General features: G+C 50.9%; 2 protein-coding genes across 8 annotated transcripts in view; both read left to right on the top strand.

The window, feature by feature from the left end:
• The window catches only part of SMARCC1 (SWI/SNF related, matrix associated, actin dependent regulator of chromatin subfamily c member 1), a 177,464-nt gene extending 171,241 nt beyond the window's left edge, over positions 1 to 6,223 (top strand). For 3 of the 4 annotated variants that reach the window (XM_045049537.1, XM_045049532.1, XM_045049531.1), the window contains 2 exons: positions 1,423 to 1,599; positions 3,834 to 6,223. In XM_045049537.1, the coding sequence (XP_044905472.1) occupies positions 1,423 to 1,599; positions 3,834 to 3,931 (275 nt within the window). In that variant the 3' untranslated portion in view covers positions 3,932 to 6,223. Of the gene's footprint in view, positions 1 to 1,422; positions 1,600 to 3,280; positions 3,564 to 3,833 lie in introns of those variants that run through there. The other variant, XM_045049534.1, reaches the window with a different exon arrangement.
• A 5,861-nt stretch (positions 6,224 to 12,084) lies between these two features.
• The window catches only part of CSPG5 (chondroitin sulfate proteoglycan 5), a 53,022-nt gene continuing 38,869 nt past the window's right edge, over positions 12,085 to 26,237 (top strand). For 3 of the 4 annotated variants that reach the window (XM_023248321.2, XM_023248323.2, XM_045049544.1), the window contains exons 1-3: positions 12,833 to 13,943; positions 17,170 to 17,358; positions 19,183 to 19,258. In XM_023248321.2, coding sequence (XP_023104089.1) covers positions 12,985 to 13,943; positions 17,170 to 17,358; positions 19,183 to 19,258 — 1,224 coding nt within the window. In that variant the 5' untranslated portion in view covers positions 12,833 to 12,984. Of the gene's footprint in view, positions 12,232 to 12,832; positions 13,944 to 17,169; positions 17,359 to 19,182; positions 19,259 to 25,567; positions 26,118 to 26,237 lie in introns of those variants that run through there. The other variant, XM_023248324.2, reaches the window with a different exon arrangement.

The following is a 26,237-nucleotide window of genomic DNA, read 5'->3' as shown; positions in this document are numbered from 1 at the left end:
TTCTCTTTCCTTATTCTGTAGAGACTATAATTTACCTACATGTATGTAGAGTTCATATGCACATGCAAAAGAGTGCTTCAACCTTGGTTTGTCCCCATTAAACTAGTCTCCTTTGCTTGTGGCCCTTTAAAACCAAGCCTGGCAGCCAAACTTCTGAGTTTAAGAGAAAATACTCATATCTAAAGCAGGATTGGCAAACTACAATCTGCAGACCAAACCTGGCCCATCTCCTGTTTTTGTACGGACCACAGGCTAAGAATGGTTTTTATAGTTTAAATGGCACGGGTGGGGGACTCAAAAGAAAAATATCTATATCATATGAAGATTACATGAAATAACACATTTCAGAGTCCATAAATATTTGAGACTCAGCCTCACCTATTGTCTACGACACCCGTATGCCATCTGTGACTGCCTTCATGCTACCTACAGTGGCAAAGTTGAAAAGCACCTGGGTAGCTCAGTCGGTTAAGTGTCCAACTCTTGATTTCGGCTCAGGTTATTATCTCATGGTTCATGAGTTTAAGCCCTGCATCGAACTCCCCACTGACCGTGCAGAGCCTGCTTGGGATTCTCTCTCCGCCCCTCCCCTCTCCTTCAAAACTTAACTGATTAGTTAATAAGAAAAGCTGTGAACAAGACCATATGATCTGCAAGGTCCAGATATTTACTATCTGGCTCTACAGAAAATGTTTTCTGAAAGTCCTGAAGGCTCAGTGTGAAACTGCAGACAAGGAGGTATTTTACTGTTCTAGTATATAGTGTCTCTGTTTGTCAATTTCAAACCGGTAGAAAGAGATGAAGGTATTATCCATTTTTCTTGCTAATCCCCCACAACCACCACCACTGTGGTTCTCTGGGGCCAGTGCTTCATGGTGGGGTTTTGAAGGAGAGACTTTTTTGTGGACAGGACTTGGAGATTCTGGTCAGAATCGCTTTATAATGTTGATTGCAGTTGTGACCAGTACCTTTTCAGATATTTCCTCCCACAAAGCCCATGTGTAAAGCTCATTCTTAACTGAGCTGCTATCCTCAGACTGTGCACTGATGTGCTGTTAAAGTCCTCTCCATCCCCCGTGGTCTGTCCTTGGTATTTTGTGTCCTCAGGAAGATGTATGACCACTGTCCACCCAAAGTAACCAAAATGACAGCTTTTTTTTAGGGTGTTTTTCTTGTAATGATTCTTCAGCTGCCTGCCTATACCAGTGTTTAGGGTAGTCATTCACTCCATAGATGCCCCATTATCCTTCCTCCTCTTCCAAAAAATGAAAATCTGGGCATAGAGATTATTACAGATTATTGTTCTTTTGGTATTTCAAATCCTTTGGAGGGTTAGGTATTTGTATTTAGCATTCTTGGGCATTGAATTGATCCCTTTCTTCCTAGTACACTTACCTTAATACTTTAAATCTCTTTCCACAGGTCAGATACCAGGCCCAGGTTCCATGATCCCTGGGCAGCCCATGCCAGGCCGCATGATTCCCACCGTTGCAGCCAACATCCACCCGCCTGGGAGTGGCCCAGCCCCTCCCGGTATGCCTCCAATGCCAGGAAACATCTTAGGACCCCGGGTACCCCTCACGGCACCTAACGGCATGTGTAAGTAGCATGGTGGGGGGAAGCATCACCCTAGGGTCTCTCTGGGAGGGCTGGAGACAAGGGACAAAGGCTTTGTTCTCTAGATTATCTATAGTGTGGCAGGTCCGTGGACAGTGCAGCCTGTGACAGGGATTCGAGAAGATCGATCTGTGGTCCATGCTCTTCACCGCCCCTGATGAGCAGGTGCACAGGTGACGAGTGCAAATGCTTGCAGCATTTGGCTGCGTGTGCCATAACCTTTGTGGCCTGCACTCTCGACACTGAGGTCTGTGGGGAGGCCAAAAGGTCATTCCTCGCCTGCTCCTATTTAAGCCGGTCTAGCTTGAATCTTATTAGACATACTGAGCTGCTAGTTGTTTTCCTACAGGAGCCTCTATGGACACAGGTTTCAAAATTGGAGGGTCAAAGAAAGAAAAAAACAGTTTAGGGCAGAAATAACAAGTTTCTCATATCTACTCCGGGATGGCGGTAGTAGCAACTTAGACTAAGGAGGGAGTATTGAAGGGCTGTGTTGAGAAGGAACAGGAGGTCCCAGCAGACTCCATGGAGAAGACACAGTGTGTGTCTGGCAGGTGTATGAAGCCAGTTCCTTGCTCTCCCCCAGTCCTGGGCTCCAGAAGACTGCTTCAGAAGCTCTGACCTGTCCTTTACTCCTGTAGATCTTCTCAGAATGGTCCCAAAATGCAGTCAGTAGTGGCCAGATAACCCAGCCACGTCTTTAGTCCTGGTTCATTTAGATGTTCACATATGTGCCAAGGAGTCAACTCCTATTGACGGTACCGAGAGCAAGGTCTCAAGAATTCCTAGTCTCCAGGAGCTGTAGTTGGGAAAACAGGAAACGAACAAGTGGATAGTGGAATACAGGATTTACCACAAAGTGCCTGGAGTGCGCTGCAGCGCTCAGGGAGGCTTCACAGGGCCAGGAAGCAGGCTGCACAAAAGCGCATCTCCTTTCTCTCTGGGCCCCTAGGGACTAAGATAGTGTGGGAGCATGGAAGAAAGCCGTGTAGCTGGGTATAGGATCATGACAATAGAAAAAATGATCTCCTTTGAGTCCCGGTCAGAGGTTGTAGTATAGGGATACTTCTTTTCCTTGGCAAGAGAACCTTCACGTCGTTAACTTACAGATGGTGGGCAGATGTGTCAGCCTGCCAGGAGACTTGCCCATTTTGCCATCCCAGTTGCAAGAGCTGATATCACTGGTCTTTACCACTGTCCAGGATTTCATCCTGAAGGGCCGTCAGGGGAGCACCTTGAGAATATGGAGGGTTTCAGGTCCCCACTACCTGCCACAAGTGAGTGTTTCAGGGATTCTGAGCCACTGACTTGGCTGTTGGGTACCAGGCAGGCCTCCTCGGCCAGGGTGCTTCCTCCCTTCAGGCCTTAGTTTCCCCCCCTGAAAAGAGGACTCAAGAGATTTGACCAGTGGGCTCTCTCTCAGAGCTTTGAAGAGCTTTGGCAGTTTGGTGGCAATCTCTTGGGGGGGGAAGGTTGGATGAACTGACCGGTGAGCAAGGCTGTGCTTGAATTATTTATTTGTTTCATATGTTTTTATTTCTGACAAAATCAAGAGGTTTTAAAAGCCCTGGATTAAATAATCTCTAGGGTTCCTTTGTACGCTAAGCAGCTAAAGTTGAAATAGGAAAGAGCCCCAGACACTGATACTAATTGTTCCCTTCAGGACCTGACCTAGTTTTGGCCAAAAATCCAAGGACTGCAGTTCAGGAGCTGTGGGGCATCCCAGGACTGTCCACCTTGTGAGCAGCCGCCTCGAGTGAAGCTCTCTGGCCCTGGTGGAGACACTTAAATCAACAAGAAGTTATTGATAATCTATTTTGTGCCCACCTAGGCCAGGCACTGTGAGAGAAAGAAGACACAGAACTTGCCCAGGAAGGAGCTTATCATTTAACTGAAGAAATAACAATTAGAACCATCAAAATGCAATAAACTCAAAATACACTTAAGTTCTGACAAGGTCTGGAGTGATTCTTGGAAGGGGTGGGCCTCGCCTCGGAGGAGGTTGGGACAGATTCAGACACCCCAGCACCTGAGCGGGGACCTGGAGGGCCAGTGAACCTGAACTGCGCAGACCGCAGTGGCAGCAGTGCCACAAAGTCTGTGTTAATTGCCTGCTGCGAGGAAAATTACTTCCCGTGGCATTTCTCTCTGAACGGGCTCTTCCCCAAGCCCTTGCGTTTCCAGCAATGACGAGTCCCTCTTGGCTGTGTTTGCAGATGCCCCTCCGCCGCAGCAGCCGCCACCGCCTCCGCCGCCCACGGATGGAGTCCCTCCGCCTCCTGCTCCAGGCCCACCAGCCTCGGCCGCCCCCTAGCCTGGAAGATGCAGGCCGCGTCCACGCCCGGCGCCACCGGCTGGAGTGCGGATGACGAGACTTGTGTTCCTCAGCTTCCTTGGGTTTCTTTTAGGATTTTTCTCCTCACAGCCCCAAGCACGCATCCCATATTTCCCCATTCCTCTTGCCAGCCCTCTCCATGCTCTGACACCTCTTGTGTTAGTTCCTCAGCCAGTACACAAGGAGAGGCTTATGGTGACAGTGTGCCCTGGTCATCCTGACAGTAGCCCGCATCCCCCACAGCCTGGTGTGGGGTATGCGTACAGTTTCTGCGCAGGTCCTGTCAGCATTAGATTTTGATGTCTGTCATTTTGGCTCCCCCACAGTTTTTTGCTTTGTCTTATGTGGATAATGCTTTATAATCATTATCTTTTTTTTTTTCTTTTGTCATTGTTGCTTTAAACGAGAGCATCCTAAGTTAATAGGAACCAAAAAAATGGTGATGGGCAGAGGGAATAGCCAAAAGGAACATACCTAAAGGCATTATAAGTGACCTTATTTCTGCTAACCTGAGCTGAGATTGGTGCTGATGGTGAAGTTTCATGAGACTTTTGCCCCACACAGACGCACCAAAATTCGAAGAGATGGGGAAGGGACCCCACTGATTTTATTCCCAGCGAGGACCATGAGGGACCTCCACCCTGAGTAGCGGAACACGCCCCTTCAGTCCCTGGTAGGGTAGCGCACAAGCGTTAGAGCAGACCCACTCCATCCCTGGCCCACCGGTTTGGCTTTCTATGCAGATGGTTTGTTGGTTTGGGGGAGGGATTTGGGGAGGCATTCCTTAGTTCCCTAGACTAGCCAGGAAAGCTGTAGGAGTCTAGGGCAATGACTATCGAATGAGTCTAGTCCACTATTCACTGCTTTGTACACTCATTCTTTTTTTCCCTCTTTCAAAAAACCTTTAAAACGGAAAAAAAAAAAAAAAAGAAAAAAGTAAGTAGATAGTGCTAAACATTCTAGCTCATGGAACTTGGTTAGGATGGCTGGGGGTTCAAGTCCCCAAACTACCTCTTGCAGTCCAGGGTGAGTGGGGTTTAGTGAAGCGGTACTTTAGGTTTGGGATGGGATTGGAGAAGTGGGGCAGGATCAATGGCCTCTCATACCTTCTCCCTTCCCTTTCTGAGATCTCACATTCCATCTGTCAGGGTTGTCAAGGAGATGCTGGGGGTACCAAGGAACCCAGTTGGCAATCAGAGCATCATGCTTTTGAGGGCTGGGGTACTCGGAGTGGGAGATTGGAATGCCATTCCAGAGGAAGAGCCACAAAAATGCCTTAACTTGAGCCCATTTCAACCCCTGCTGATGAATGACTTGAGAGTTCTTGGTTTTCTCTTGTCCTTCCTGCCTTCTATCCTTCTGTGGATGGGGGAAGGGTGTGTTTGGTGGAGCTTGATTTCCAAAGCACCTGGCCTCTTCATGTCACACTCTCAAGTGGCAGTTTCATTATTTAGAATGCAAAGTGGAACACCTTTTGGGTATCTTTTTCTATATATTCTGTAAAGCTTTACATATGAGAGGATGTAGGGAGGTATTTGTAAAACACCTCAACTTTTTCTCTTAGTATCAGAAAGCAAAAAAATAAATAAAACCACAATTAAAATTTGCCTTTCAAACCCTCAGGTGTTGCCTCTAACCAGGTAGCCCCGGTTACCATCAGAGTACTGGAACCAAGGAGACCTTGTTCCTTTTGTGTGTGTGTTCTAGACTCTCGGAGTGGAAATGAGCTCGTTCCTGCTGGAGTTTGATTCCAATGCATTTGCCTCCAGAAAGATCCCAGTGCCTTTTGACAGTGGCCAGGGTTTTTTTTCCCTATTTCCTGCCAGTCTTTCCCAAAGGAAACTCATTCCAAATACTTACCTTTTCCACTGGGTTCTTAGAAGGAAAATGGAATTCTGGTTCATACTGTGGTCCCTTGTAACCTCAGGTCTTTAATGTGATCGCTTTCAAATTTAAAAGATCCAGGTGGAAATATTTTTACTATGCTGGTAACAATTCTACAGAATACCTGAATTCTTAACACTGTTATGTTTCAATATAAGTGGTGACTTTTTCTTTTCATGTCTTTGATCTGGTTTCGTTCCTGTAATACAGCCACCCAATTTTGTGGGGGGGGGGGGTGGGGGGGGGAATAATACGTGGGGTTTTTTTTGTACAAACGTGTTTCTCAGTGTGGTGTTATTTTGGAGAAGGGAGTTTTGGAAGATTGGAGGAAATTGATCAAGAAGGCCTAATCTCCCTTTTTCAGTGAATAAATAGAACGTTTCTGGATTCTAGTCCCATTCTCTGCATTCACACATCAGTCTCTTCATGTGTCCTATGAAGAACCTAAATATTCAGCCCCACCCAGTCCTGGTCAGCAATTAAAGTTCAGTGATTCGGGGCCTCCTGACTGACCATTTCATGACACTTAAGGAGTACACAGTTAAATGTGCCTTGCCCACTGTTTGTTTCCACGGTAAAAATGAAGAAAGGAGTATGGCCAACATCCTGACCCTGCCAAGAGAAGAATGAGTAGTTTTGCTTTGGCAAGCTAGAGAATGTCAGGATGCAGTGTAGACAGCCTCAAGTTGGAGGCAGGCCTTAAGGGCAGTTAATTCTGTGAACCTTGATACACTTTTAAGGACAGCCTTTGAGCACCCACAGATGCAAACCCTGTGCAGAAGGCAGAAGACAGAAGCCATTGCCTTCAAGATGCTTATGAACCCAGTGAGGCAAAAAAAGTGGAATCTGGGTCTGCAGAGAGGTGAACGTTCGGCTTCTCCCAGAAGTGTGCCGGGCCAGTTGTGCTTTGCTTTCGGACCTGTTCCAACTCTTCCCTCCAGTAAGGGGTGTTCAGGCCAGCGGGGTCCCCCAGAGTTCCATTGCTACCCGAGGGTGATGAAGGAGGTTAATCCTTGATCCAAGTTAAAGACTGGTTTATAAACTTGAGTGTGAGTTCTATTTAAAGCGTAACAGGACATGTACAATCAATCAATCTCACAGTCTCCTCAGATCCTTACTGTGGTGTGGTTCCCCCAGATGTGATTAAGGACAGCAGTTTTCCAACCTCAGTATGGATCAGGGTCACCGATAGGATTTTTCGCATGCAAGCAGTTGAGCCCCGCCCTCAGAACGGATTCAGTAAGTCTGGAGTGAGTTCTGAAATTTTGTGTTTTTAACATAGTCCCAGGGGATCCTGATGCACCTGGTCAAAGGACCACCCTTTGAGAACCACTACTTAGGAAGGCTGTATGGTAGAGCAAGATCTCTACGGTTCCTGACAGTCCATCCTGTGAGCTCCATCAGCCCAGTTAACATTTGCAGGCGTTATGTGCCAGGCATTGGACCTTGCATGCCATGAAATAATAACTATGAATAAGGTAGGCAAGGTCACTGCACTCCAGGCTGCTTATGCTCTTATGAGGTGGAGGAATACCAGACCCAAAGTAGCTAGTAAGAAATGGGATTTTTTAGAGAGTGCCAAGTGTTCCTGAAGAAAAAGGAACGGTGTAATTGAGCTTTCTGGGGGGTAAGGTAAATAGTCTGTGAATTGTATGTGCTTTCACAATTTCTGTCCTGTCCTGTCCCGCTGGATGTGGTAACCCGAGGAGGGTTCATCTTTCCAGGAAGACCTCATCCTAATAGAGCACCCTTTTGTCTGGATATGCAGTGCCAGCCCTGAGATGTCTTTACGGAAACCCCGCTGCTTTCTGTTCAACCGTTCCTGGAACATGATGGCACTTCAGTTGCTCCTGTTGACAGAGGACTTCTTGGGGACAAGGTCAAAGTACTTTGATCCCCTGTTAATGGGTTATGTCCATCCAAGAAAGTCACCTTGCAGAATGGGATGGAAGCCCAGGAGTCCTGATGTTGGGTCTCCTTGTGAATGGCCCCCCCTGGACTTCATTTCCCTGTGGCTTGTTTTTAGGCCTGCCACCTCTCCTATTAGGAAGCACCTTTGACCCTGAACTTGAAACCAGAGCTGAGACAGTAGTGACTAAAGGGGGAGAGTCCTGTGAATCAGCTTAATCAGAGGTTCCAAAAACAGCTCGAGCTAGCTCTCCCCGCGGATCCCCCAGCCCTCTCCCAACTCATGAGACCCCAAGGAGGGAGAGCCTTTTCTGATCCCCTCTTCCTGTTCCTCACCTGCCTTGAAGAACTAGAGCCATCTTTATTCTCTTGTGTCCCCAGAGGCCTCTCGAGGCGCTTCCACTACAGACCTTTAGGGTATACCCTTTGTAGACTTCAGCAAAATAGCCATGCCTTAATACAGCACTGTGACCACCACCTTCAGACAACTGAGGAAAGAAAATACCCCCCACTCTCTTCTATGGCAACCTCCCACCTAAGGTGCTCTCACTACCACCAGATGGTTCCTGAGGGAGTTAGGAAGCAGCAGTGACATTGGGTGGTAATAACCCCGTTGCACAAGCTGATTTCCATGGCTGATGTGGCCCTGCCACTTAGGGATTTCCCATGGCCATCCAGATTGACTGGCATTCCTTTTTCCGGTCTGCTTATTGTACAGTAGCTGTGGGGTTCCTGAGAAGCACTTGGAGAGGTCGCCAGCTGGGAGAGGCCTAGTTGCTCCATATCTGGTGCTGTGTTGGCTTGTGCTGTGTGGCTTTCTCCCAAATGACTTGGCTTTAGGGTAATGAAATTCAGGGGCTTTTGCAGCAGTCTTGCAGCAAACCCACTGCCTGCCTGGACAAGATGCCCACCTCTAAATTGTCACATGCTTTTCTAGGATCAATACTTGTACAATTGAGAAGAACCCAGTTCCTGCGTGAGGAGGTGGTTGTCAGCGCAAATAACTCAAGTCCCTGGCCCTTGGTTCTTCCCTTCTTCCTGGTAATAGTGCAAGAAGGTCCACTACCAGCAGCCCATCCTCCAAAGTGGTCAGAGCTGACTGTCCTGCAGCCCAGAACTCTCCTGGCAGGGGAGAGGCCATGCTAGATGGCCCTTTCTGACTCTGACTTAGGACACGAGTCTGGATTATTGTCACACTCTACCCTGTTAAGAAATCATAGCATTAATGTTTCAACGCCCAGGTGTGGGTGTTGGGGTTGAGAAGAGAGGCAGGGCTTCCATTCTGCCAAGTGAGGCCTGACCTCTGCATCCTGATCACTCTTATGAAATGAAGCAAGAATGAAAAGGTTTGAAATCAAGATCTTAGTGTAAGTCCTGGCCTTACCAATCTGTGTCAGTGTGCAAATGTGCAAAATGGTAAGGTATTTGTAGCATGATGGTGAAGAACGAGACAAATTAGAGTACGGTACTAGGAAAACTAAAATGACAGTAGTTACTACTGAGGAACCATGCTGCATCCTGTCCCGATGAAAGTATGTCCCAGCCATGGCAACCAGAGCGGCTCCTGCCCCGGACAGCCCCCTAGTTAAGCTAGAGGCTTTCTGTGCACATGGAGGCAGGCTGTAGCCATGGCAATGGGCCTTGTGCCTGCTTTGGTACTGGAGGCAGGTTGCCAAACCCAATAGGAACCTCCGAGGCATATGGAATCTTCATAGAGCATCCCTAATGCCCAAATGCAAAAAACTTGAATGGACATGGGCACAAGTTCTAGATAGAGCTAATTTTCCTTTTCTTTCACTCCTATGTCTTAACCACTGTGCCCAGAAAAAGTATTGCATTCACTGGACACTATGTTTACCACTTTCAACATATGTGAGTTGAGTTACTGACTCTCCCAAGGTCACACAGATCTGATGCTGAATCCTGCTGTGTCACACCCCATTGCGTGATGAGCTTCCATCCATCTCAGAGGTGTCACCAAACCAGGTATGCTGTGCTGAGTTCTGAAACTGCTGGTGAGGTCTGCTAGGGAGGATCAGAATGAAAGTGAGTGGCAACCATTGATTTAAAATCCCAAAATGAAGAAGGTTAAAATTTGTCTCCCAGGAAGGGAAGAAGGTCGTTGAGGAAGGAGACTTTCCATATTTCATTTTATACCATATGCTCGTTATAATTCAAAAATTGAACTTAAGGGGTGTCTGGCTGGCTCAGTTGGTGGAGCATGCAACTCTTGATCTTGGGGTTGTGAGTTCAGACCCCAGGCTGGGCGTGGAGCCTACTGAAAAAAATTTTTAATTGAAAATAAAAATATATTTAAATATTTAATAAAATATTTTAAAACGAAAAACAAGTAGCTCGAGTCTTAACAAAGAAGTGGAAGAATGGCCCCGTTCAGACCTTATGAAAAACATGCGAGTAGTTGTCATACCCCAGACCTCAAAGGGACCCATCCTTGAGGCATCCTTCCCACACAGACTGGCCTCAAGAAGGAGGAGATAGATGTGTCCACCAATATCCTCCACTCTGACAAACCACCACTCAAGAGTCCAGGAGACACAGAGAAGCAGAGGAACGCCTAAAAACATGTACATAGGCCAAAAAAGAAGATACAGGGATAAGCTACAGACAAGGGAAGCGAGATGGGGTTGGAGGCTGTATTAGTGCCTCTGTGGCCAACCAACAAGTACAAAGCCCAGCCTGACCCTCTGCTCAGAGAAGGTGGTTGTTCCAAACTGGTATTTACTGTCCCCAGAGGCAGCAAGAAGCCAAGTGGAAAGAGCCTCAGGAAGTCAGCCCCTTTGCGGAAAGCTCCAGACCTATGGTTCTGGGGTGGGAGTACCTGGTTGCCATTCATTTGTTTATGCTTCTACACCTCAGGGAGCCTCCCTGTGCCTGACCCTGTGCAAAGTGCCTTGCAATCCAGTGGGGAATTATCGTAGACAATTCAGTGACAGGTTCGCAGAGGCAAAAGGTGACAGGAACTGAGCTTTCTGGGGTAAGGAGTTTGCCAGGCAGACCTGGAAGGAAGGGAACACCAGGCCTGCTTAACAGACCGCTGCAGTAGTTGTTTCAGTGAGAGAAACACACTTTGAACCAAGGAAATCCCATCCAGAGCCACACGCTAGGACATTAAGGGATAGATTCTCCAATTTAGCCATCTATGTGGCTGCCCAGTTACAGAGATGGGAGTGTCTCAAATACCAGGGGTGTCACGTCTAAAGTTGACCCTGAATGTCATCATTCGGGTCATTAGCACATCAGGAGGTAGACGGTTGCTTTGGGCAATAAACTAGGTAACTAGGCCACAACTCTCCAGCCAAGCAGGGCTCTGGGGATGAGGGGTCCCTGGCCGAACTGAGCTTTGGACGGCCCGCAGACTACTCTAACGCTGGGCCTGGTGCCCGCGCGTCCATAGGCTGTGATCTAGGCTATTTGGGTCTGTCCAGGAGCTTTAACTTTGGTGACCTGGAGCACATGGGCGGTGATGTATCCTGGGAGGAAGGGACCAGGATTAAAGGCCGCTGTCTAGGCTGCCCCGAAGAGGCAAGAAGGAAGGTGGGGTAGTCGCAGTCTGAGGAAGGTCTTGCCCCCTGCCCCTGGGATGCGTTGCGGCGGGCCTGGCTGTGCAAGGTATGGGCTTTGGCTATGGACGGATTAGGTCTGATCCGATTAGAGCCCGGGCCGTCGGCTTCGCCCCCTTGCCTGGCGCTGCCAGCGCCCGCCCCGCCCTCGTGGACACCCGCAGACCTCCCCGAGACCCTTCCCCTCCCCGAACACGGCATTGGCGCAGAAATCTGAGAGGTCCGTGCACCCCGGGCTCGGCTCATTTCCACAGCTCCAGCTCGGGCTTCCGCCCCCTGCGGCCCTTCCGAGCCCCGCCCCAAGCTTGCGGGTGTCTGGGCCCCCGCCTCCGTGCTCGCCGCGTGGCGGGTGGGTTCCTCGCAGGTGGGGGGCCCGTGCCAGCTCTCCACGGGGAGGGCGGGCCCCGCCCCACAGGTCTCCCGCCCGTGCACCTGTCGGCTAACGCCACGCACGGCGCTGTGCTCCGCACCCGCGCTACTCCACGTCCGTTTGTCTCGGCGTCCCGAGCCGGGGGTCTGTCTGTCCCCGGCAGGCAGATCGAGCGGGGCCGGCGTCAGAGCTACGTGCGGCGGGGCGGGCGCGGCGGGCGGGGTGGGGGCGGCGCTGAGCGCGGCAGCGGCGGCGCGGGGAGGCGGGGAGGCGCGGCGCTCCGGGGACAGCGGCGGACGGCGGCGGCGGCGGCATGCGGCTTCTCGCGCTGCCCATCGTGGGCTGAGACGGCCGCAGCGCGGGCGGGAGGCGCGGCGGCCGGTGAGCCGAGGGCGCAGCCAGCCGGGCAGACCGCGGACAGCGGTCGGGGCGCCGCGCCATGGGCCGAGCCGGGGGCGGGGGCCCGGGCCGGGGGCCGCCGCCTCTGCTGCTGCTTCTGGGGACCGCGCTGGTCCTCGCCGCCCGGGCCGCGCCGGGTAGGTACCGACTGCGACCAGGACCCCCGCGGCCCTCGCGCCCCACCCTGGGCCAGGGTCCCGCTGGCCTCGGGTACAGGCGGAGTTAGCGAGCTGTGGCAAGGGGGCGGGGCAGCTCCTTGCCCGCGACCGGGGCGGGGGAAGGGGCGCGCGAAGAGGTGGGATACTTGGGGGAGGCCGAGGGGTTGGGGGCGGCCCCGGCCCGGGTGTCCGGACAGAGGTGCCGGTTGGGGGAGGGGCCTGGGTGGGAGGGGCCTGAGGGTGAGACTTCGGGGCGGGACCTTGAGGTGATGGGGCCATGAGGATGAGAGTTGGGGCGGGGCCTGGCGTGGGGCGGGACCCTGAGGGTGCGACTTTAGGGCGGGGTCTGGAGGTGAGGTGGAGCTCTGAGGGTAAAACCTCCGCCTTGGGCGGGAGGTGGGAGCCGCCGCGGTTACACTGCGGGCTTGCCGGGGGCGGGGTATGATGGCCGAGGGGCGGGGCCTGAGCGAGAAAAGGGCCCGGGCGGGGTGGGGGCGGGCCCTTGGGAAACCTTGAATTGGTCTCTTCGGGTGGGCGGGGGGCGGGGCCCTGACGCCGCGCCCCCTACCTCCCTCCACAGCCCGTGAGGCTGGCAGCGCCGTCGAGGCCCACGAGCAGGTGAAGAGCATCCTGGCGAGGGAGCCGACTGCCAACGAAACGAGGGAGAAGGCCGGCCCACCAGCAGCTGAGGAAGACGAGACCTCGTGGACCGCACCTGGCGGTGAGCAGGCCATGATGGGGCCTAGTGTCGGGCCAGAGGAGGTGCTGGAGGCGTCGGCAGCGGTGACCGGCGCACCCTGGCTGGAGGCTGACAGCCCTGGCCTGGGTGGAGTGACCGCAGAGGCCGGCAGCGGCGACACCCAGGCCCTTCCAGCTACGCTCCCGGCTCCCAAGGAGGCCCTGGGACAGTCATCGATGGCCCCCTCCATCCCCAAGGCTACAGAGGCCAGCAGACCACCCTCCCCCACACCTGGCGACATGCTGAGCCCCGGCCCAGAACACCCCAAGGAGAGTCCCTTGGAGGTTTGGTTGAACCTGGGAGGCAGCACACATGACCCTCATGGGCCAGAGCCCACATTCCCCTTTCAGGGCACAATGGAGCCCCAGCCAGTGTCAGATATAATTGACATCGACTACTTCGAAGGATTGGATGGTGAGGGCCGTGGTGCCGACCTGGAGAGCTTCCCAGGGTCGCCAGGAACCTCAGAGCACCACCCTGATACTGGGGGAGAGACCCCTTCCTGGAGCCTGCTTGACTTATACGATGACTTCACCCCCTTTGATGAATCTGACTTCTACCCCACCACATCCTTCTATGATGACCTTGATGAAGAGGAGGAGGAAGAGGATGACAAGGATGCAGCGGGAGGTGAAGACCTGGAAGATGAAAGTGACCTTCTGGTGCCTACCGAGAAGCCTGGTCTGGGGCCCGGGACTGGCCAGCCTACCAGTCGGTGGCATGCTGTGCCCCCACAGCATACTCTGGGGATGGTCCCTGGCAGCAGCATCGCCCTCAGGCCCCGCCCTGGAGAGCCAGGCAGGGACCTGACCCCAAGCGAGAATGGCACTGAGTGCCGCAGCGGCTTTGTGCGACATAACGGCTCCTGCCGGTCAGTGTGCGACCTCTTTCCAAGTTACTGTCACAATGGCGGCCAGTGCTACCTGGTGGAGAACATAGGGGCCTTCTGCAGGTAAGGGTGTGGCAGGCAGGTGCACAGGGGCTTGTAAAAGAACTCCTGAAGAGTGTATGTGAGGCAGACTCAGCAAAGAGGGGGATGTGATAGGCACAACTTCCAAGAGGTTGTGTGTTCCCAGGCCAAGAGGATCAAGAGACGTTCACTCAGATATCTTCTATGGGGAACTACTTCTTAAATGTACTTCCTGTGATCTCATCACAAGGAGAGATTCCTCAGAAATAAGATTTTGTATTTCCTCCAAGCGTGTTTTCTTTACCAAACCACTAAGCTTTACAAAGGCAAAGGGAGGGGACTTCTCTAAGGGTTTTGGAAAGAGGTCTTTACTGGCTTCAGGTGTTTCGTTGGAGAGTTCCGGCCATGCTAGCAGAAAAAGTAGGCCTATAAGCCTACTCTGGAAGAAAGATGGCTGCGGAGCACTCCCCCTGAGCCATGTGTGTGGCTAGAGGAAGACCCTATCTCCCTGCAGGGCATGTGTAGGGAGGTGGGCATGTAAAGTCAGAGTGAGGACCTTCTCATTGGGAGCAGACCCCAAAAGCAGCCATTCAAAAAGGTCAAGTCAAACAAAGTATCTTTCCTGGCATATCAGATGTGGTAGGGTCTCTTAATTTGGGGTAGTGGATTTTTCCCTTCTACCTTGATTTTTGTCTTCCTTGGGATACCCAGTGCAGAATGTTTTGAAGACCCAGAGAGGTTAGTGTCTCTAAGGACATAGACTGTAGCCACCATCCCATGCCACCTCAGGAATACCTCATACACCTGCCATCATGGCATGAGAGCTCACTGGCTTTTTGTGGAAGAATCACAAGTCAGGGGTGATGTGGATAGTTTCCTTGTCTCCATCCTCTACAGGCCCTAGAAGTAGAGTAGAACCCCCAGATTCCTCTGGTACCTGTTTCCATTGGTCCTAGGAGGAGAATTTCTGTAAGCTGGGGGTCTCTTTAAATGTCATTCCTGATGTTTCTCTTTCTTGGTTTTTTTTTTTTTTTTTGGAGGTGTGTAAAGAATTCAAATTCTGTAGGTCTTGATGTTCTGATAGAAGAATAACATGTAGAAGGTGTGAATGTTGTGCCTTTGGCATTAAAGCTTGACTTCTAGTTCCTTCTTTCATATAAATGATCGTGAGATGATTAGGGTCAGTCATATAGGATGTGCCCACACGGTTCTGATTGGAGTAGTCCAGTCATTGCTAAAAGGAACCATGATCAAGAAATTATGGCAACAAGACCTTGCCTGTTGGTTAAGGGCTACCAGAAATATGTGGAAACCCTGTGATTTTGCTCCTCAAGCTTTCGTTAGGGGAACTACAGTGATGATTTTAGCCTGGGAGCAGTGAAATCATTATCTTCCATCCTATCGGAGGCCCGCATTTTCACCTTCAAAGTAGTCTTTTCCTATCACAGTATGAAATGTAGGGTCCTTACTGCTTCTGGAGAGCTAGAAAAGGTCCCAGAACCTCCTGGAGCTCTTGGGACGCCCCAGTGAGAAATTAAGCTTGCCCTTAGTAAGCTGGGTGGGTGTGCTGACCAGGGACCCTCCAGTGGGTCCTGCCTCAGAAGGGCTTTTCCATAAGTCTCCCCTCGCCCACCTTCCCCACCCCCTCAGCTCCCCCCCCCCTTGCTCACCTTCCATCCCGGGGTCACTCTCCGGCCTCCCCCCTCCTCCCCCAGAGCCTCCTCCTCCCACTGTGCACAACCAGGCTCGGCTGTGGCCCGGAAACTGTTTTGCATTCCACTCACAGGAGACTGCCAAGCCCTCAGTTGCAGACTGCAGCATGCCTTTGTCTCCGCCGCCCTGGCCCACTGCAGGGAAATGATCGGAGCTACAGCAGAACTTCTCCAGAGCAGCAAGTTAGCAGGATCTTCTTTCCCCGCCCTCCCCAGACACATAGCCTCCCTGGACTGCAGAGGGTCAGTTGGAAAAGAAAGAATTTCCTGTTAAGTCACATCTCCCCACCCTATTCCGGAGGTGGAGGAGCCCAGTTCTCCAATGCTTAATTTCCCCATTCCTGGACCCCTTTTCTCTTGTCTGTCATTCACCCTGAGGTTCATGTCCTCCCTCATTTGCCTGCTTCTGTATCCTTCCACATCTTTCCTCTTTGAAGCAGCCTGGTTCCCATGGAAACAGCAATGTCATTGGAAGAGTTGGAGCCTGGGAATGTCCCCAAGGGCAAGAGAAAGTCACTCAACAAAAGGACTAAAACCCACCCAGAGGGTTGATTCTCACTGTGCTTTCCTGACATTTCTCATGGTAATAGGACACGAAGCTTTAGGGGCAGAATTTTGGGGGCTGCGATAGGAGGGGAATGTACATCCATCTTTGTGTTCGTCCTTGTCTGTCACTTCCTTACATTTTGGCGTCTGGATAGCCTGGTGAACTAGATGGGACTGCAGAACAGCAAGATAGGTTCTCACGTGCAGAGTGGATTGACTGCTTTTGGAGCCAGAGGTCCTATTATCTTGTCTTTCACCCAGAGCCAAGGGCAGGGGGAGCTGAGAGAATCCTGTGATTGTCATTGAGGCTGCGAGGGGGAAAGCCAGGGTTCCCACCCTCCGCAGTCACTTCATACTCATGGGAATGACCAGTTCACTCAGTTTCTCAGTGCCCTGGTTGCCTTGTTTATATCATGGACCTTAGCGCTGCTCTGCCCACTTCATGGGACGTCTGTTTAAGATTTACTTAAATTTGGGGCGCCTGGGTGGCGCAGTCGGTTAAGCGTCCGACTTCAACCAGGTCACGATCTCGCGGTCCGTGAGTTCGAGCCCCGCGTCAGGCTCTGGGCTGATGGCTCAGAGCCTGGAGCCTGTTTCCGATTCTGTGTCTCCCTCTCTCTCTGCCCCTCCCTCGTTCATGCTCTGTCTCTCTCTGTCCCAAAAATAAATAAACGTTGGAAAAAAAAATTTTTTTTTAAAAAGATTTACTTAAATTCAAGTTAGTTAACATACAGTGTAGTACTGGTTTTAGGAGTAGAAGCCAGTGATTCATCTCTAACATCCAACACCCAGTGCTCATCCCAACAAGTGCCCTCCTCAGTGCCCATCACCTCATGGGGTGGTTGTACAGAGTCTCAGCTATGAGGCCTGCACAGATCGGGGACATCACACTTCCTCAACACAGTCCCAGGAATGGGCTGTTGAGGTGAGTATGGGGCTCAGGGACCAGGCCCTCGCTGTGGCCACGGCTGCCTGCCCGTCATCTCAGTCTCTCTCTGTCGCCGCCACAGGTGCAACACACAGGACTACATCTGGCACAAGGGGATGCGCTGCGAGTCCATCATCACCGACTTCCAGGTGATGTGCGTGGCCGTCGGCTCGGCTGCCCTTGTACTGCTCCTGCTCTTCATGATGACAGTGTTCTTCGCCAAGAAGCTATATCTGCTCAAGACAGAGAATACCAAGCTGCGTAGGACCAAGTGAGTCTGTGTGGGCCCGCCCCACCTGACCCTACGTCCGCGCCCCTCCACCTGCTCCAGGGACATCGTCACCAGGGGCCCGGGCACCTGCTCTACATCCCTAGTTGTGTTTTTCACACCAAACACTCATCCAAGTGTATCCATTCCTGTGCGGGATGTGCTGGCATTGCCGTAGAGCCCAAGACCCCGTGGCCCCTCTGCCGCTGTCTGGCACTATTTCCGACACCCCCCACCCCGGGGATAGATGGTGCTTAAAGAAAAGGCCACCAGTGCACCTGGCTGTGGTCCCCCGTGTAGGTCACTATGCTCAGCCCACCACTGGCTGACTGCACCTGTTTCCCAGGGCTTTGTCCGTCATGGCTGGTGTGAGGATTCCACTCACACATCTACAGGAAGGAACCCCAGCTCCCTCAGACCTGCTGTCACTCGGTACAGGCTCTTCCTCCACGAACACGGAAGAGAAGGGGCTTGGCAGTGCATTGCTGTTGAAAACTTGTCAACCCTTGGTCCGAACAAAAGCGCAAGGAATTTAGGGAAATCCACCTTACCTCTCCTAAGTAGAATATTGGGTGTGGGAGGGGCTAGGCTTAACTTCTGCTGTGGATTTTAAGGGCCAGATGGGAATAGAGTCTCGTGTCAGCTTCTCTCTCAGCAGAGGAGTGAGTGGCTGCTGTGTGCTTGTGACAGTCAGCACGCATTTGCCTTTACATCCGTGCCTTCAACACTTGGACGTGACCTTATATGCTGAGAGAATCACTCTTAGCACTGAGCCAAAGAATGTCCTAAAGTGTCACTGGAGTCAGAAAAGGAGGAGGTGGCAGTTCAGCCGCCTGGGGGCCCGTGAGAAAATTTATGCAGAACTGTCCCCAACCTCCCTTTTACCCTGTTGCCCCCTTATCCCCTCCCCCCTGACCTGAGACCCCCTCCAGAGAATGTGACTGAAGGACTTTCCCTGGGTCCTGGGAAAAGGACAAACACACCATCTGTTGTTGCTCCTTTGCTGGGTAAACTCATGCAACGTGCACTCGCTGGCCTTTCAGCTCACCATCCTGGGGCAGAAGGGATCTCTCCATTGTGCCTGTGCACTGAGGCGGGGCCGTATCTGTGCGTGTGATCACAAGCCAGGACCCTTGTTTTCCCATGCCTGCACCCAGGACGGCTGCAGCAGAGGGGAGCAAAGGGAGAGGGTGCGACCACCTATCAGGATAGCTGCTGAGGAGGGTGGGGGAGAGAAGGGGCAACTGCCAGGGGGCAGCAGCCAGAGACAGGGCCCGTTCTCGGCCTTCCTCCCCTAGCAGGCTACACAGTTTGTACAGAGCATGGCCCCCGTGCCCTTCAGCTCAAACGCTGTCACCCTCATTTCCCAGGGCCGGTTACCACTCTGATAACACCACACGTAGCACGACAGATACTGCTGTGCTGTACTGAGTCTAAGATACACATCGCCCCCGCCCCCATATTCACATGTCTGAAATTGGTCGCTTGTATCTTATAACCACTGTTGGCCAGATGCAGTCATGATGTAGTTGTAAGTGCCTGGCGTTCGCGATCCTGGCCAGAGCTGTTCATATCACCATCGGTTCTTTATCTAATGTCACAATGAGCTACTTCCAGTATATAATAAACGCTCTAGGTGATAAGAAAGTATTGGATCACAGTTTAAATGGTAGAAGTTTTTTTTCTCAGCGGCCCAGCAAGTAATGGCACATCTTATTACGGCCCGTGGCATTTGATGAAATATAGTATTTGACCCAGGAAGCTCTCGTCAGGTTTGGCCGTGATCACTTCACTCACATTTTCCCTGCTCTCTTCTGTCCTAACCAGCAAATTCCGGACCCCGTCTGAACTCCACAACGATAACTTCTCCCTCTCCACCATTGCCGAAGGCTCTCACCCAAACGTAAGGAAGCTTGGAGACACTCCCCGTACCTCCTTCCCCCCTGCCCTCACCTTGGCTCTCTGTGGTAACTTGTCTGTCAGGTAACTCGTCTTCCCCCCACAACTCCCCTCAAGGTAATGCACACCCGGCCCTTACCCTGTCTCTGATCTATTTCCAAGTGAGTGTGGAGCCCCTCCCCACAGCTCTGGAGGTCAGCTCAGGGTGACCTGCTGGGATCGGGATTGTGGGACTAGGGGCAGGATGGCGTGTCACTTCCTTGATGAGCAGAGTTACAGGTAGTATGGAAGCTCTTTGTCTAGGAGGACTCCTGATTTTTAGCTTCGTCTAGACTTTAGAAGTCTGATTGGTCTTTCTCCTTGTCTCTCTACATTCTGTGTCAAGAAGAAACACTCTGCTTTCATTGAGAGGGAATTTCCTGGCAGGCACTGAAGTGAATGGTAGTTGCTCTTTGGGATGAGTGCAGAAACCTCTGGATGGCTAGGAAAACAGTGTCCTTTATATTGTTTAAGCACCCTAAAACTGGCAGGCATATATCCACTGGTGAGGGTAAGATAAGCACAGAACACTGGTGGAAGCATGAGTCTGGGGGTAAGTTCTCTTCTTAGGAAGATGGGCTCGTAAATGTCAGTTGAAACCCAATAGAAGGTCCCAATAGACCAGTTTCTAAAGATCCTGGCTTAGTGTGTTATCTGGACCAGACAACCAGTTAAGTACTGGATACTGTCAGAGAGAATTTCATAAATAAAGCGGAAACCATCCAAGCTCCAGATCGTGTCACAGCCAAGTCCAGGAATTCGGCACATGGCACGTGCTACCGTATGGGACAGCAGATCTAGATCGTTGTTTTCCTTTTATAGATGGGTAAAGTGTAGCCCCCAGAAGGAAAAGAGAGAAGAATAGTAAATGGGACCTTGTTCACCAAACCCCAGGAAAGAAGAACTTGGCCTGGTGGAGGAGGAGCAAAGAGGTCCTTTAAATAAGAAATGAAAGAGGTTAGTTTAGGATAATTTTTTGAAGTCTTTGATATAAAGGGTAGAGAAACAACAGATATTATTTTACTTGGTATGCATCAAGATATTAATAAGTTCAAGATGGACATAATAACCAAGGAAACAAGATGTCTTATAAACTTTAGTCTTGATAAACACATTCATCAGCTCACAGGATATAGGCCTGTGCGTATACCCCCTTCCCACCTAGCCCAGCACCTCGCGGTAGTATGCATTCAGTCATCCGTGGAATACTGGTGACTGATGGCCTGCTGCAAGGTCTTCTGGTTCTGTTGTCTGATCTGCCATCTCATACATGTGGGGCAGCAGGTCAGACCTGAACGATGGTTCCTCCAGTCAGGGTATACATTGTCCGCAGAGTGCAAGTGTCTTAGGAAAGTTTCTGACACATACATTTTCTGTCACCCCAAGTGTAGAAAGACTCCTTCCCTCTTCCCAAAGAGGGAGAGGAAGGAATTAGCTTTTCTCGGAGGTCTTGGTTGCATGAGCCAATATGGAGGTTTCCAGTTCTTCTTGGCTGACCCAACTTTGTGGAAGGAACAGCATTTGTCCATGAACGTTCCCACTGACCTTGAACTCAGAACATGGCAAGCCTTGAAAACGGAGTGGAGCAGGGACTGGGCAGCTATGGTGGACTCTGCTGAGAAGGGCCGTGGGGTTTTCTGGGCAGTGCTGAGGACATCTCTCAGTGAAGTGGTGGCAAGATGAGGTTCTGGAGGTCTCTGTCACCTCTTGGATCTCTAAGGTCATTCCCACCTGGCATCTTTCCCTCAACTTGTGTCCCAGGGGACATCATGTCCTCTCTGCCAAAGCCCTGAGCATGAGAGGGGATGCCTGTCCCGTCCAGCAGGGTGTGTACTTGTGGATTTTCTACCTTCATCTCTTAACTCTCTCCACCTAGCCCAAAAGTCAGACGTGGTCATACTGAAGGTCTTGCAGGCACTGGCAGTTAAGACCGTTGCCACTTTATTATGACGTGAAGCTCTATCTGTTGCTCAGCCGCCATATTGGCTGCTTACCAGTGATGCTAGCAGCAGGATAAAAGCCGGGAGATCTCCAGGCGAGCTGGGAGGGGGAACCAGGTGCCTCCAAGTCACACCCGCCCATGTAGTCTCTGCCACCTCCTTCCCCTCACCCCTCAAATGCCCTTGGTATTGAAGGCTCCGAAAATTTTGGAGAGTCCTACTTATCTTAAGAGAGGGGTTATTTCTTTTACATAAGTGAAGTGGACTGAGTGGGTCATTTTCCCCACCCATCTCCAGCAATCTCTACAGGCCACACTCTGAATGATTGCAGACAACATCTGGGAAGGAGCCGCTGCTGGTGTCTGTGCCGGTGACACTTCCCCTCCCCACCACGGCTCCAGTGGCCTCGTGCGGCTCCTCGCCTGGCTTCCACAGCCAGGGAGCCAGTGGCCGAGAGTGCGTGGGCCCTGGAGCTGAGCAGCCAGCCCCCCGAAAGGAGCATCGGGGAAAAGGGAGGAATGGCTAGTGTGTGGGCAGCACAGCGTGTGGGAAGTCACCCGAGTCCCACGGCAAACGCTGCACCGTCAGCGAAGGTCGTGGATATAACTTGGCCTTCCTGAGATTTGACAGACCTTCCAGGATTTCAGTCTAGTAATTACTAGACTTGTCCATGGGGTCCTTTAGTCCTCCCCTGACCTCCCCACCCCAGTTTAAATCTTTCTTACTCCTAGGCTCGATTTCTTTCATGTATTTGGTAAAATACTGACTGCCCATCCCCTTCTGAGAGAGATTTGTGTCTGGACAAGTGGGGGTGCGGGCCTGAACCCACACTACCCCTGGGCTGAAGGATGTCCATTTGGCTGGGGTGGAATGCTGGGAAGGGGGACGCAGAGCAGTTGCCAGGACTTAGGCCAGATGGAGGGCCAGCTCCGTCTCCACGAGTGACTTCTGCAAGCCAAAGGCAGACGGGCCTTCTGCAGAGGGTTTCAGCAGCCCTCAGCTTAATAGGATCTAGTTCTGGAGGAGACACGTGGATTAGGATAGCTCCATCTTGGTTTAGACACTGCCTCACCTGTGCTGTTTGTTGGAAGTACTTAGCTTGTCTAATAGCATCGTGGGATACATACGTTCCTTATTTTTAGAATATCCGTATCCCACCTATCGGCCCAGAAGTCGGTTTTCTCATCTGTCTAAATCCCATGAGCCCTCAAGGGGCCAGGCTTCATTTGGGCCCTCACCTTCATGGCATCACAGCTTAGATGTCCAGATCTGTAAACACCCCTAAATCTACTTTTCCTCACATGATGCCCCTGTTTGCCCTCAAAGCCTGTCTGATGTCAAGGATGGGGTGGGGGGAGCAGGATGTTGAACAGCACGGAAGTGAGTCCTGTCCTCGTGAGAGGGTGGGTGAACACAGGCCATCCTCTCCTGTTCCAGGCTTGCTGTGATCCAAAGTCTGTTCTATCCACGATCTTTACTTTTTTTTTTTTAAGTTTATTTATTTATTTTGAGTGTACTTGGGCATGAGTTGGGGAGGGCAGAGAGAGAAGGAGAAAGAGAATCCCAAGCAGGCCCCGTTCTGTCAGCCCAGAGCCCAACAGGAGGCTCCAACCCACGAACCGTGAGATCATGACCTGAGCCAAACCAAGAGTCGGACTCTTAACCGACTGAGTCACCCAGGTGCCCCGACCCAGGATCTTTAAAGGCCCACCTCTCAAGCTTCCATGCCCAGTGTCTTTCCCCAAACCACGCAGAAGTACATGGAATGAAAATTGCAGTTCTACCCCCTCCCGCTTCCCTCTCCTTAAAGCCTGTGTGTGTACGTGTGTGTACGTGTATACATATACTTAATATATCATGGAGATATTTCCATCTCACCACATCTAAATTTATGCTCTTGAAAAGGTTTTTTTCTAAATCTCTCCCAGCAGTAATAGAAAATATCAAGTACCTGAAATCTGCCTCAACACTGTATGAAGTTCATTTCTTCTTATTCTTGTGGAGTTGTGAATGGGGAACGTGTGTTCCCCTGTTGTCCATAAATCATTCCTGAGGTCTTTGAAACTGTATTATAATGCTGTATTCAAGCCAGTCTTCTGAAAAAGTGCTAAGTGAGGCTGGGAGCAGGGGGAGGTGACAGTGGTTTGTTTAGGCACAGGACTTTTGAGCACCCATAGTATCCTGCATAAGCCTGAAGCCTTTCCCTACCTTCTGTCCAACCAGTCACTACCCTGACCTAGTGCTGTTATGGGTCAAACTCAGTAGCAGTCAGCATGGGCAAGGACTCGCCACAGTTGTGTGGAGACTGTCCTGTTCCTTCAGCATGATGATGACCATCAATTTTGGAAGTGGTTAAACCAAGAAAAGTCTGAGCTAGCTGGTCAGATAGCAACATTCTCTACCCTTCTGGCCACCGGTGAGCCTGCCTGGGTGTTCACCCAACCTCTTTGATCAGCAGAGTTCCAAGCACTTACAATAGCTATTTGGAGTGCCTAAGAAGGAACTGAGGCCAGCTGAATCACACTGGGTATATAGGCATATCTCCAAGGTATTGTGGGTTCAATTGCAGACCACTGCAGTAAGTGAATGTCAAGATAAAGCGAATCAGACAAACTCTGGTTTCTCAGGGCACATAGAAGTGATGTTACAGCGTGTAATCTAGCAGGTGTGCGATAGCACGTTGTCTAAAAAGATGTACGTATTAATTAAAAAATACATTATTGCAAAAAATGCTAATCACTATCTGAGCTTTCACTGAGTCATAATCACTGATGGCAGATCACATAACAAAAAAAATAATAATGAAAAAGTTTGAAATATTGCGAGAATCACCAAAATGTGACACAGAGACACGAGGTGAGCAGCTGCTGCCGGAAAAATGGCACCCACAGACTTGCCTGCTGCAGGGTTACCACGGACCTTCAGCGTAATAACATTTTGGGGCGCCTGGGTGGCTCAGTCGGTTAAGCTTCCCACTTCGGCTCAGGTCATGATCTCACCCTTCGTGAGTTCGAGCCCCTCATCGGGCTCTGTGCTCAGCTCAGAGCCTGGAGCCTGCTTCAGATTCTGTCTCTCCCTCTCTCTCTGCCCCTCCCCTGCTCGCAGTCTGTCTCTCTCTCTCAAAAATAAACCAACATTAAAAAAAATAAATTTAAATTTAAAAAATTTAAATTTTCAATGAAAAGAAACGGCAGTGTCTGCAAAGCATAATAAAAATGAGGTGTGCCTGTAACCCCCAGATGGCCCTGCAGGAAAAGCATGGCAGGAAGGCCGGTGCCACTGTGGGAGTTCTCTGAATGCCCAGAACACAGACCTGGAGGACTGTGTACTGGTGTGGGGTTTCCAGAAAACCTCTGACGAGAAAATTCAGTTCAGGGCCAGGAGCTTGTCACAGGGCTGCAGGCAACGTCCATGGAGAGACATGCATACATGGGGCGGGTTCACGTCAGAAATGGGTGGGAAGCTAGCCGCATGAGTATTGTGAGTATTGTCTGACGCGAAGCCGCACGAGTACCATCGAGGCGGCCAGACTCACCTGGGCATGGATTGTAAGTTAGCATCTTTTTTTAAATTTTTTTTTTAACGTTTATTTATTTTTGAGACAGAGAGAGACAGAGCATGAACGGGGGAGGGGCAGAGAGAGAGAGGGAGACACAGAATCGAAAGCAGCTCCAGGCTCTGAGCCATCAGCCCAGAGCCCGACGCGGGGCTCGAACTCACGGACCGCGAGATCGTGACCTGAGCTGAAGTCAGACGCTTAACCGACTGAGCCACCCAGGCACCCCTAGCATCTTTTGGTAGATGAACTTCTCCTGGTAAAGGGGCACGCACATCTCTGGCCTCTTGTCAAAGGAGGTATACTTGCCATGGGGAGAGGGGCCCTAGTTTTGCTAGGAGCAACTCTGCACCTGACCATGGGCCTATTCATGCCCCTGACTAGGGGAGCTCCCTGACCAGTACCTTTCTGGGAAAGCAGAGCCGCAGCAGGATGGAAGGCCCTGCCCAAGGGGAGCTCTGAGACTCTTGAGGGGCCAGATCAAGTGTTAAAGGGACTATTTCTCTCCCCCTTCCCCCACCCCCTCCTCCTCCCCTCTGAAAACCTCAGACTGGCCTCCATTAAAGGGATTTGTAATCCGGTTACCTGCCAGGTTTCATCCCTGTCTGGCTAGTGTTTTTTTAGGAAGACATTCCTAGAAAGTAGCTGCTAACGAGTCACTTTGGTCCATTCGAGTCTTAGAGCCTCTTTCTTTCTTCTTTCAAAAGCCTAGAGTGTTATTTGATCCCTCTACCCACTGTCTCCTTCATGCCCCTCCTCATCTTTTCTCCTCTTCCAGGATGACCCTAGTGCTCCCCACAAAATCCAGGAAGCTCTCAAGTCCTGCCTGAAAGAGGAGGAGTCATTTAACATCCAGAACTCCATGTCACCCAAACTTGAGGGTGGCAAAGGTGACCAGGCTGACTTGGAGGTGAACTGTCTTCAGAATAACCTAACCTAAAGCAGAACAAGAAGAGAGGAAATGGGGGGAGGGGGGGTACGGGGAGAAACATGACCTCCTCTTGTACAGAGTCTATTTCTTGTAACCATTTGTTAAACTCTTTTCTTTTTCTGATCTCATGGCATGCTTTGATGTATTTTGTACAGGAGGGGAAACACACACACACACACACACACACACACACACACACACACACACTAAGCAAAGAACCCAGACAAAATTGCATACGTTGGGTTGTTTTGTCTGTGCTGTCTGTACATTGCTTCTGCTGCTGTGATTTCTAAACCTACGCTGTTATTCAACTACTTTTTTTTTGTACTTTGACCCACCTTTTTTTGAAATAAGAGTAAAAAACAAAGTTCTTGAAATAAAACTTTTTAAAAAGCCATTTTCCTAATGTCATTGTGTCCACTCACCACCCATTCTTGTCAGTTTGAGTTTGAATTCTTACCTTCACTAAAAGTGTATATTTGTACATGTTTGAAATCCCAGAAATGGTCTATATATT

Source organism: Felis catus, chromosome A2 (genome assembly GCF_018350175.1).
Source record: "Felis catus isolate Fca126 chromosome A2, F.catus_Fca126_mat1.0, whole genome shotgun sequence".
NCBI classification, from domain to species: domain Eukaryota; kingdom Metazoa; phylum Chordata; class Mammalia; order Carnivora; family Felidae; genus Felis; species Felis catus.
The sequence above is the reverse complement of the archived record's forward strand: the minus strand, read 5'-3'. Positions and strand labels throughout refer to the sequence as shown.